General features: G+C 32.4%; 1 protein-coding gene across 2 annotated transcripts; it reads right to left on the bottom strand.

Annotated features, from left to right (window-relative positions):
• Positions 1-3,201: 3,201 nt before the first annotated feature.
• LOC110423621 (zinc finger protein 7-like) lies at positions 3,202-7,692 on the bottom strand. Of its 2 annotated transcripts, none has more exons than XM_021437896.2 (2): positions 7,202-7,692; positions 3,202-4,554 (listed from the first exon to the last, which is right to left on the bottom strand). In XM_021437896.2, exon 2 carries the CDS (start codon positions 4,441-4,443, stop codon positions 3,688-3,690), a length of 756 nt encoding a protein of 251 aa, XP_021293571.1. In that variant the 5' UTR covers positions 4,444-4,554; positions 7,202-7,692; the 3' UTR covers positions 3,202-3,687. The 2 variants fall into 2 exon arrangements, with proteins under 2 accessions (XP_021293571.1, XP_021293570.1); XM_021437895.2 differs by having other exon boundaries at positions 3,202-4,532.
• Positions 7,693-13,208: the final 5,516 nt, after the last annotated feature.

Genomic DNA, 13,208 nt, shown 5'->3' with positions numbered 1-13,208 from the left:
GTGTCTGTCATCAGATAGGAATTTGGAATTGACTGCTGAGAGTGTTGCCAAGAATGAGATGCATATTTGATAAGAAGAATAAAATGGAAGGCAAGGGAGTGGAAGAAAAATGTGTTGGTGCAAACAACTCTGGTCAGGTAGAACTGAATGCCACAGAAAAGAAACCCTCACAATGGCCACATGTTATTGAGGTGGAACTGTATCCTGGTTGTGAGAAACACACAAATCGTCATTTACTAAGAGACGAATTGAAATAAAGACTCTTGGCAGTTGGACTGATGAATCCACTTATGATCCGTTGATGATATTGAGGCGTCAATTTCCTGTGGATCAGACACATCCCCAAGTCAAAGGCTGATTCCGTTAATGTTCTATGAGCAAAAAATACAAGTGTTTCTCGTAAGTTTTTAAGGTTGTTTGATGAGGTTGAGGGCAACAATCCTTATAAACTTCATCTTTTTTATACAGTGAAATCTGTCTGCTCGAGGATTTGGGCTTCAAAGGTAAACCACAAAAGTCTTTTCGTTTTGTTGATACAATTTTTTTCTGTGTTTGGTATGTTCTAAATTCACTTATCTTGCTGCTGAACTGGCTCCGCTTTAATAAGGAAATAAGATAAGCTATGAGACAAGATTTTCCTTCTACATTCCTTTTACCCTATGTAATAGGGTATAGCTATTGCTCTGGTTTTCCATATCTGCATCAGTATTTGGACTGTAAATGCTATACTTTAGTTGGTTTAAAGAAAGAAGCTCGACTGCCTAGAAATTCGTCTATTGAAAGTTAGGCTAGAATTTTCACGACACAATAAATCTAAGTGACAGGAATTGAAAAATCTCGGGCTGCAACTTTAGTGTTTGTTGATGTTCTTTGCTTACTAATTAATTCATGTGCTTTAGTAAAAAGTCAATGTTAGCTTGATTACTTTTGATAATTTGACAAGTTGGCGGGCCTTATATATTATTGCATACAGAAACATGGCAATTGATAAGAGGTGGATGCATCTTCAAGACAGGCGGCTGCCTGAATACGAAAAGGTGGTAGATGAGTTTTTCTAGATATGGAATTTGCTATGAACGGGAATGCAGATAAGATTTTCTGTCTAAATTGCATGACTAAGGTTTTATTGGAGTGTCATCAGGTGGGAAAGAGATGTTGGCTGCTGAGGGTGTTGCCAAGAATGAGATGCACATTGATGATAAGAAGCAGGGGTTGGAAGACATGGGAATTGATAAGGGTGTTGCCAGAGGGATGTCTAGAATGTGGTGAGTCGAGAAGGAAACCTGGCAAAGAAAGGGAAGATGTTTGTAATTGCCAAGGGTTTAGAACTATGTTGGAGTTAGGGTCTGCTTGCAATATTCCTCAAGACTGTGTGTTAATTACATGTCTTCTACTTGTGGTTATTTAGTTTCTTCTATTTAGTGGTTATTTGGTTTTTCATGTTGGTCATATTTTAGCAGTTAAAGCAAATATAAGAGACAACCCACAAACTTAGTAATGTGACAATCCTAAATAGTACTATCTATTTTCTTTTAATTTTATCTGTTTATTTTTTAACATTATCTTTTATAAGATTATGAAACCCGTTATTTTTATTAATAAAATTGAATGGTTATCTTCCTCCTTTATTTTAGGACTCAACAATCTTTTTAAGTCTCTCAAAGTTGGTGGAAATCCTTTTGAGATGAAGCAATCAAACCCGACAATCGCAGAGTTAAAGCAGCATAACAAAGAAAGTATGAAAAATTATAAAGCTTTATCTTGTATTCATTCTGTTGTTTCCGACTTGATTTTTACTCATATAATAGATTGTGAGCATGACAAAGAAGCATGAGACAAGTTGAAGGTTGAGTTTCATGATAGTGATAGGACTTATTAAATATAAGTTCTAAATCTACTAAAAGAGTTCGAAATATTAAAGATGAAGGATAAGGAAAGTGTAAAAGACTACTCAAAGAAGATTTTGAAAGTAGTCAATCAGTTGAGATTACTTAAAGAAAAATTTACCAAAGAAAAGAATAGTTTGCAAATTCCTTGTAAACCTATAGAAGAAATTTGAGGTAGAAATATCTTTTTCGTGGACTTGAAAGATATGTCCACAGTGACCGTGAAAAAGCTCATAAATGCTCTTCAAGCTCAAGAGCAAAGATGAGCTTTGAGGTAGGTAGATCATGTAGAAAATGCTTTACTAGCACATGCAAGGAAGAAGAAAAATGGTGAAAAGAAACAGGGTAAGCAAAAGGCTCAGTACCTTCTATGTTCTTATAGTAAAAAATACTATCATAATGAGCATTTTGGCTGGTACAGACCAAATATTTCATGCAAGTCTTGTAACCAACTCGGTAACATGGAGAAAGTCTGCCAAAACAAAGTTGATTTAAGAGAGAATAAGCTGTAGTAGCCGAGGAGGAGGTGTTATTCAGGGTCCCGAGAGGTCAATAAGCTCTAGAGCATTGGAAGATATGAGTGTCCTTGCCTCCTTTGACCAAGGCAATGATGGAATTACTTATCCATGAGAGACTTACAAAGATAAGCATGCGAGTGATTCAGGAACATATGACTAAAGGATAGATTTGAATTCTAATCCAAATTAGGAGTATTGAAAGTTGACTCAAAGGAGGTGTATTGGACTTAGGCTCTGCTTGTGATACTCTATGAAAAGTTAGTTTTCAATTTGAAGCAGTATGATGTATGTTAAGTACATGTAGCTATTTAGTTTCTTTTATTTGATAGTTATTTGGTTGTTTATGATGATCATGTTTTGGCCGTTAAAGCAAATATGAGGGACAACTCACAAACTTAATAGTGTAGCAATCTCAAGTAATGCTATCTATTTTTTTTTTTAATTTTATCTGTTTGTTTTTTAACTTAATAGTGTAGCAATTTCAAACAATGCTATCTATTTTCTTTTAATTTTATCTATTTGTTTTTTAACATTATATTTTGTAAGGTTATAAGAGCCGTTATCCTTATCAATGAAACTGAGTGATCATCTTCCTCTTTTATTTTAACACTCAACAATCTCTTAATTCTTTCAAAATTCTAACAAACTAGAACTTGATCTGGTTGGAGTTTGACAGATTGGATATGTTGTTATCTCTAAACCTGATCTGATCTGAATAAAGAAAGGTGATTGAACCGACTTATCCTAGACTTTCTGCCTCACTCCTGCCTCTATACCATGAATTGGTGCAAATAGGAAAATGGAAGCTTAACCCATCATATTATTCTTATTGGATGAATGAATAGTTCACATCCTCAGTCACAGAAGCTCCAAAGCAGAATATTTGCTACATATAGCTCTCATTACAATTACGGAAGAGCAAACAGGCGTGGGTTTATTGCCTCCCAAAGCAAAATGTTAAGATGGTAGAAATATCCCCGCTAGTCAGAAAGCTCAATGTTGCTCCGGGGAAAGGCTTTAAGTAATCCTCATAATCTAGTGCATCAAACATGGCCAAAAAGCAATAGTACCATCATCACTGCAAGCTATAGCTTTCACTTCATACCCCAAACTTTGCACATCAGCCGCAGACCAATGGCACAGGTAAAAATAGAAAATTTAACGGTTAAAGAAATCTAGCAAAAATAATTTTAGGAGCTAGCAGCCTTTGCTAATGCATCTCACTGTACAGAGTGAGCACCATAATGAGTAGCACGTTTAGATGAAAAGGAGCCTTAATATAATTAGAGCTTCAAAGTAAGATCGGGCGAAGATGAATCTGTTCTTGGTGGTGATGCCATTGCTACAAAACCCGTATTTGAACTTTGAGTTGAATTTGGAGCAAACTCCAAAGCCGGGTTACCACTAACTCCTTCATTCACCTGTCTAAAACTACCTGGCCAAAACAAGTCAACATCATCATCTTCCATGAACATTGGCGTTCCAAAATACCCTTGATCAAACCTTGCTCCAGCTCTTGTATCAATAGGCCTCTGTGATGAAATGATTCCTTGGTGCATGGCAGAATGAGCTTTGATCCCAAGGGACCGCAATGTAGAACCGTGAAGGGGGAGAGATGCCAAGCTTGTACACCTGTCAGAGAATATCCCCATCCGCATAGCACGCTTTGCCATTGTCCTCTCCCTCTTATGAGCATTCTGGTGTCCACCCAGTGCCTGTGAACTATAGAATTTGCGCCTGCAATAATTACAAGAGAAAACCCTTGGGATTGTGGCTGACAAACCATGGCTTGCTATCTCACTACTAGTGTCACCGGTGCCCTTCATCTCAGCATCAGTGGCACTGAAATGAAGAGTCAGGTCAAGGGAAACAGACCCTGTTTCTGGTTGAGCCTTTATGAGATTTGTGAGGCATGATGTAGTGGTTGTGCTATCCTTTGAGGCATCGGGGGTCGCTTCTTGTGCAGATATGTTGGAAGCCACTTGGCTGCTTGCTTCTGAATCATTTTCAGATTCTAACCCAGGGTTTGGTGGTGTCATGCTCAAGTAAAGGCAGCAATGCCTGGTGCTTGTTGCTTTTGATAGCCGGTATGAATGCAAATAGCGCTAGTTTGCTATCTCTTCAACACCTGCATGTAGGAAAAAAATGGACTATTTGCTAAAAGTTACAAGTGAGAAAGAAAAATGCAAAGAGTGGCAGGTCTATTACAGTCTCTCATGCTTGGCAAACTGACAAGTAAGCCATCACATTTATTGTAAGCATGCCAACTTCTATTTGATTCCTTAAGAAAAAACCAACCCTAAGAATATAGACAACATTGTTTGACAAAATTATGTAACAATCTCAACATACACATGCAAGAACACAAATACCATTCGATCATTCTGGAGAGGCATACACATTTTGAATCAGTACAAAATCAAAACAATAGCTGGATGTAATAGGCATGTCCAACTTCTTACTAAGATGGTCTAGCTCAGGGTGAATTGTGGAAACACTGTACGTGAAGCAAAATGAATACACCTATCCACTAACAGATTAAGGGGCAACAAAGAAAATTCATGGTCAGACATATTTTATGTCCTTTAACCCTTGGGCCTTCTGTTCAAGATTTCAGGTTTTACTGTTTCTTCCAAATCAGGACACTACAGATTGAAATTCTACTTTCTTTCGTACAAGCTTGTCCATGTACACCACTGGAAAACAAGCTCCCAAACCACACAACTTGACAATGATACGAAAATTCTCCACCACAAAAATATTCTAAACTTTCTTTAAACTTTTGACACCCCTTATAAATATTTTAGTAAATATTTCCACAAATAAAAAAATCTTTGTTTCTCTTGAAAACATATATCTAAAGTATGGAGCAAGTTGTCTGATATTTGGCAACACTTGCATGCATGGGAAATAAGGAGTAACAAACTTGTTATTTGACTTCAAAATTAATCTAATTCTTAATCTATGATTCTATTCTTACTCCTTCCTAAAGTTACAATTTTCCAGCTTCATAAGCAATATATACAACCAATTAACAGAGAGAAACGATTTCGTTTCGCCAAAGAAGATGCTCTGCCTTAAATCGGTTTGGGGAAAACATGGTCTGATGACAATTATTAAGGCATAAAAAATTTTATTTTTAAGCATAACAATTAATACTCTCTAGTTTTTTTCTCCTAGCGGTAGAATAGGGGGACATCAGTTGTTCATGATAGAGGGGGCTACATGTCAGGTTTCTAGCGTAGTACGTTCATGTGATCAGATTGTTTTCCTTTTTTTTTTTCATGGGTTACTGTACACAAGGACACATTGCCATGGCGCATGCAACCCAAGACATATTCCGAGGTAAAAAGCACTGATAAAGCCTCAAAAAAAGGTGAGGACAGGCTTTATTGCATATGTACAAGAGATATCAGAAGAATTCAAGAGATTAAAGCCAGGTTGAGGCAAGAACAAAGCAAATAAATGAGCCTGAAATGTGTGTTAGAGACTTGAAACTAGCAACTCTAAACCAACAAGATGTGCCGTTGCAGGTGGCCATGAAACATGCCAGAGTTGAGGTATTTATTGCCCCGAAAATTACACATGCTTTCCCCTTCCTATGGTTGGTCACATGTAAAAATTGATAATAAAGAAGAAAATAGCATCGTACACTTCCTTGGAGCATTACACGAATGCAACAAGATGCTAGTTGATATCTACAAGTTATCAATATAGAAAAAAGAGAAACTGTTTCAGCAGAGGAATTAAATTGGAGAGACGCAAACACAGTGCAAACACTATGGAGATTTAAGGAAGAAACAAAATTTACATTCTTGAGTCCATTTCCTTCTCAAGAATGATGTTGAATGAAGTATCTTGCGCTAGGCATTTGGTTGAACTAAGTAAAGTGAGTCACATACAAAATTAACCAAGTGATTCAGTGCCTTAACTCTTCACCTTTCACTTTTAGCTATCCCCACAATACTTAAACAATTTATAAGTAGCATCCTCCACCGGATTCTAGATATACCCTAGCTAATTTTAGAACATATTTGACAACTAATCAGTAAAAGAGATTAATGGAAAAAGCAGGAGAGAATTGGATACAAGTAAGAAGCTTCACTGAAGTAATTCAAAGCAATAGGTGATTCTTATCCATATATGCTTTATTCATGGATTTAAACTGACATGCATGAAGAATATACAGAATTGCCTTGGAAAAAGTGGTTTATTTTTCTCCACTTCTCTTTTTCCAATTAGCTACTTCTTCATGTTGCTCTTCCCCACCAGAGAATTTCCCTTCTTTTAAATTCAACCTCAGGTTTTTTCTGTCCCATACTCCTCTCTATCAGAACAGTGGAATCAAAAAACCATTTTTACAACTTTTTTTGTTTTGTTTTTCCTATCTTTTATGTTCAGAAAAAAGAATAGAATTGAGTTCAGAATGTAAAACAAATGAAAAAGAATTGTGGTCAGAATAGGAGACTATCTAATTTTTCACCAAAAGCATAATTATCAGCTGCAACAATTGAGATGGAAAATGCATCTGAATTCACTAAAAAGGAACAAAAAAAATCATAAAAAGAAAGCCCAGATGAGCTTTCAGGTAAAATGAATTAGACAAAATCCACAGCTGAAAACAAAGAGTAAATTAAAAAAAAAAAAAAACCTTCCAACAACATTAAAATAAACAGTGCAAAAAGCTGAAGCTTAAACTAGTAACACAAAGCAAAAGCTAACCCAAACAAAAAATATAAAGAAAAAAGAAAAATCAAATCCATAGCCTATGAGATAGTTGGTGAAAAAGATTCTTACTTGGTATATCTTTGAAGCAGCAAAGTAAGGTTGAGTACTATGCTACTTTGTGAGCTATGGAAGCTAGGAGATGAGAAGCATCAAAAGACAAGACAGAGCACTGGCTTATGGATGGTATTTTTTTTTTTTTGTTTTTACCACAAATGGTACAGTTATTGTTGAAGCTGAAAAGTTAATTAATGGAGACAAGATTGCCGAGAGAGAGAGAGAAAAAGAAGTATACAACTGTGGGAAAGCAGAGGTTTGGAGAGATGGGGATGATGGAGCAAAGTCAGAGAAGTAAGAACCAGAAAAGCAAAAAAGAAAGGAAGAAAGTAGATAATACACAAACCACTGCTTGTTGAATTTTGGGCTCTTCCAGTGTTTCAAGAGCTACAAATAAATGAGTAGAGAGAGAGAGAGAGAACACACAAGGAGACATGGAAAAGCAAAGGGTACTTACTGTAAGTCCCAGAAAAAGATGCTATAAAATGTTTGTGTCTCATTGCTCATTCTCTCTTTCTTTTTCTTTGCTTTCTTTCTATTTCCTACTTTAACAAGTTGCTTGTGGTCAGATTCTTTTTTCCAATATTACCCAACTACATTTGTCAGATACACTCCCATGCTCACTTATGGAATTTGCATGGACATGACCCTATTATCCCATTCTAGCCCATACATTTCCCCTTTATATTTTTCCATTTTTTTTTCACTTTTTTATATAAAAAACTTTACTAATATAATTTTTTTTATTATCGTCATCAAATTTATACTGTATACATTACCAATTTGCATACAATAACTTACCACATGATCAAAATGTAAATTTTGTTATAATATAATGAGATGTATATTAATTGTATATAAAATTATATACAAACAATAGACACTCCAATTTTGACGAAATAAAATTTTAACTGAAATTGGCACAATCGCTTAAGAGAAACTAATGAAACTAAAATTTGGAAAAGAGACATGGCAATCCAACCTTAACTGACCATCATGGTATCTTGAGCTTAAGATTTTACTTAAAAAATTTATTCAAATAGATGATCAATCACATTTAAATAAAAAAATGGTAATATTTCAAGTTAAGCAATCGGGTTGTTAGACCTGCATGTTATGATATTGATGTAATACATTAAGTATAAAAAATTTTTATTTCAATCATGAAAAAACAAAAGTACAATTCACATGCATTTTCGTCTCACTAATTTTATTTTATTTTTTTCTCAAAATTTTGTATATCAAAATCATTAGCTAAAAATGATTATATGCATTGATATAAAGAATATGAATTGAAAAGAGTGATGAAAAGAGGCAAGGAGATTGAGTTGTAAACAACATTATCCTTTGTGTTGTGGGACGGGCTTATCATTAGTCAGCATCAATCTACAAGGTAATGTAGCTATTGCTTCTTTTGATGTTTGCTATTCAGCAGTGGAGGGGACAAGGACCATAAGCAGAGCAAACTGGCAAAACAAGTGGCCAATGTGCCCTTTTTTTTTTTTCTTTTTTTGTACAAAATTTGTTTGAATAAATATTTAAAGGACAATATTCAATGAGTGGTATGGCAAATAGTGGCTTCTAATAGTCAGAATATTTTGTGGGACAGTTATTACTTTGATCACTTTCTTTGGAATAATTGCATTTATAAGTAATCCTTTCCTTATAATATTATTTTAATACAAATATATATATAAAGCATCGACCTAATGTCAAAGATCATGTATCAATAAAAGATGGAATGAATCTTGAATATATAAACATTTATCTTTTATCATCTATTAGGCATATCTTTTGAGTTGAAATATGGACTCGTGATTTGTAAACTTACTTAAGTTTTATTTTTAGACCTTAAAGTTGCACGATATTGGAGTTAAATTTTAACCTATAATAAGTGGTATCAAAACAAACTTAGATCTTCACTTATGTAAGGTTCCCATGAGAGATATAAGAATCGATATAGACCTAGACTAGTATAAGAATCCCTCTTCTCTTTGAGTAAAGAGCCAATGCAACGAGGATCCATGATTTATAAATCTACCTAAACTCTATTTTCAAAATTTAAAGTCGTATGAGCCTAAGGTTAAGGTCCAACTCGTGACACTCCCCTTTCATTATAAAGTAAAAAAATTAAACAAATTTTAATAAATTTAAAAGTATAATTATTTAAATAATATAAATAAGACACGTACATATATTCTCGACATGATTTAACACACTACTATTATTCTTATTTATTTTTTTCAAATATTGAACCATTTAATATAACCCTTAAAATTAAGTAATATTTCTATGTTACTTGAGAAAGTTAATTAACTCAAGAGCATCCCCTAGACTCACAATTAAATTCCTCTTTTTCTAATTTGATGCAAAAATAATATAGCACTTTTGAATTGTAACTCATAATAATAATAATATATTAAACAGTAATTTCATATTAATATGTGTAATACTCCATCTCTTATTGAATATGAATGTCATTATTAAAATTTATATCAATACGTAAGTTTATTATGATTACTAATTTAAATTTAAATTTTAAAAAATTATATAATTTAGAACTAATAGTGATTGGACCCAAATTGTTTGATGATCATTAAAGTTGTCAGCTGAAGTAATCCCAATTCAATTAACCTCTCCCTCTTGTCCATGTACTTGCCGTTGTACTTGCAGTTAAAAAATAGTAAAGGACAAAAACTTTTATCATGTCAAATTATTTACTCATTTTCATACTATTTGTTTTGTCTTTTTTTTATTTAATTTTTATTTTTTGAGAATATCTAGAAATGAAATCTCATTTTCATTTTTTAACCTCAATATTTTTATTAATTTTATATACAAAACTTATTTTTCATGATTTTTTTAATTTTACCTTTAGTCATTAAAAAATTAATTAAATATCAACAAAAAAAATCAATATTGTAATAAGATTTTAGTACTTAAAAAAGTCTTCATGACTAATACTGATTAATATAAATTAACATATTCTTTTTAAGGTATATCATAAAAATTTTTCGAACTTAATATAAATCCATATCTTTTCTGCCATATAGTTATTTAACTACAAATGATAGCTTTATAAGTTAATACTATTTAATATGTAATTTTCCATTAAATAAACTGACAAAATTGAAATATTATTCCTTTATACATAAATAAGGACAATAAACAACTGGGCCAAGAACCAAGATTGCCGAAACCAAACTTTTGATGACTGCGGCTGTACTTAAAAAGTCTTAACCAAAGGCATCCACAAATAGTTGAGCTGGGCTCAAGCTGACCTCAACGCCGACCATACGTCGCTAGTTGTGCTCTCGAGCACCAAAATTCATAAATTAATTAATATAAATTTTGTTAAATTGTTCTTTTATAATTTTTAAAAAATGTCATTTTATTTTTTAATATATTTTTAATTTAAATTCTCAATAATCACACTTCAACACTTTTTCATCAATATCAAAGGTTATTATTTTTTTAATAATTACATTTTCAATACGTAAATTAAATGAAAACAAAATTTTACTATAATGAAAATATGATATTATTTTTTTATTTTTACAAGTAATTATCCTAATAAGCAGACAGTAGTATTCCCAAACTTCGATCTATACAAATCCGTACAATTACTTTAGTTGTTTCAAAAAACATTTGTTCATAGAACAACTGAAAAGGATTAAAACCCGTACAAATTTAAACGTGTAAATGAATAAATATTCTTAAAAAAATAAATCATGTTTATTAAATTAAGATTTAATTTAAGATAGATGTTAAATTCTTTTACGTATATACTCGATCTGATCGGATTATATATTTTTTTTTGGGTCCCATTTAGTACGGTCGTAAAATTAAATACAGGATCCGACAAGTAGCGAGTGCGAAGTGAGACGTGTCTTCCATTAAGACATTAATTAAATGGTCCCCCGTCTCAAATCTTAAAAGTCGAAGACCAAAATCACCTGACCCTTCCTGTCTCGGGACGTTACATTGGAGACAAAGTTGTAGCTTGTACCAAATCCAATCAGATCCATTCAAAATGCACTCTTTTGTTTCTTTTATTGTATTTATTATATATTTTTTTATTTGAATAAGAAACTAGTTGATTGAATGTGAATTGAAATAGCCTACCAATTACTACTCTTTGAAATCTTTAACTATACCTACTGGCTTTCTTACTTTCTTTATAACACAAACACGTGGGAAGTGAACAGGTTTGTTTTCCTCATGCATGTGATTCGAATTCTGTAAAAATGAGACAATTTTTATTTTTAATTATGATATTTTATCTATATTATATATGAATAGATTATTAAAATTTATATAAAGTTTAAATCAATTCATGCAAGTAATTTGAGTTTAAATTTTTTAGAATTTTTTTGACATTAAATTTTTTTAAAGTTATATAATTTAATTTTAAAAAATTATTATGTTAACGATATTTATACTCGAATGATTATAATTGGTATCAAAATACATATCAGTCCGATGAACTTTCACACTGCACTAGTAAAATTTTTGCCTATGAAGTAAGTCTTGACGAAAATATCAAAGATTTGAGTTGGTAAGATTATAATATTCAATTCTAAATTAGATATGGATGTAATTATAATGATTTATTTTTTTTTAGAAAAAAATTATTATTATTATATAAAAATTTAAAAATCAATAATTACTAGTAATTTAATCTTAAATTTTTAAAAATCACATGGTTTAAGTTTATAATATTGCTGAAACAATAGTGCATGGACTCAAATCAATACATTATCTCATAAGTTCTCCTAAAAATTTAAATAAAAAAACTTGTATTCAAAAATTTATCAAATTTTAATTACAGAATTATCTCGTTGAGAAGCTTAATTCCTTTGTAATGTGGAATGAATATGAAATTGTTTATGAACTATTCAAAATAGCTCAAAATGTATTTTTATATAAAACCAAGGGAGCGAATCACTATTCTAACAATCAACGTGTGAGAGAGAATGAAGACTAATGAAATTTTAACATGATTGAAATTAATATAAAGACACCAGATAAACATGGTACAAACTCAATTAATTAAAATTTGTTATAGAACATGTTGACAACTCTAGTATTACAAGCTAGTAATTTCGTTAGAACACCATAATTCCAGATCATCTAGTCTTGTTAAAGAAATCTCCCACTCTATTAGACGTCTGGAAAGCACTATAACATATAATAATAATAATAATATATATAAAAGTCTAAAATGCTGCTTAAATTTGAGGCGGAGATATAGTGCTCCATTTCCGCTGAAAAGCATCATTGTTGCGCATGATCGTTGGCTTATGTTTTTTCCTTTATTTAAAGAAGTTAAAGTGAATTATATTAATTAAACACATTTAATTTCAACAGTCTTGCCAAAGTGGGCAAGATTTGACCGTGGGGGAAGGGGAAGCAAAAAGTCATCCTTCGAATAATTGTAACCAGTGAGAAGGTCATCAAATCAGTCAATCAGCCATAAAAATTAGTTAGTGCTGTGTTTGGATTGGGAGGAACAAGAAACGAAAGTGGGGAAAGTTGGGGACCCTTGTATTTTGTTTTGCAGGTCAATAAAACAAAGGAAAATTGCTTATCAAAAACTGGGTGTAAAGGTTTTTGTCAATTTTCTTTACTGCACTTTCATTCCAAAAGTATCAGCAAACCACTTTTTCTCTATCCTACCAGTAGTGAAAACTGTAGTACGTGCCGCTGGGGCTTCCTTTCATGTATTGTCTGGTCTAATCTCCATCTCCTCCACCCCAATTCATGTCTTGCTGCCGAAAAAAGGAGATGGTCCAGGCCCAGTTTCATCTGTGCTTTTTCCACTAAAAACAAAGGGAAAACAATACTATTTCAGCTTCCTTTCTTGATCAGTACTACTCAAACAACATCTCTGCAATTATTTGGGACATTCAACAAACATGCCTTGGATTTTTCTTTTTTAAGTAAATCTTTCTGAAGGGTGTATTATATTTTCTTCAAACAAAATTATCTTTATTGTCTTGCTTATATATATATATATATC

This window comes from Theobroma umbraticum, unplaced genomic scaffold, assembly GCF_002168275.2.
Source record: "Theobroma umbraticum cultivar Fairchild unplaced genomic scaffold, ASM216827v3 scaffold_20.0, whole genome shotgun sequence".
Taxonomy (NCBI): Eukaryota; Viridiplantae; Streptophyta; class Magnoliopsida; order Malvales; family Malvaceae; genus Theobroma; species Theobroma umbraticum.
Note: the sequence above shows the minus strand (reverse complement) of the source record. Positions and strands in the feature narration are given on the sequence as shown.

What these genes read in the sequence shown, in the direction of transcription:
- LOC110423621 (XM_021437896.2), bottom strand. Translation starts at nt 4,443, where the DNA reads ATGACACCACCAAACCCTGGGTTAGAATCTGAAAATGATTCAGAAGCA.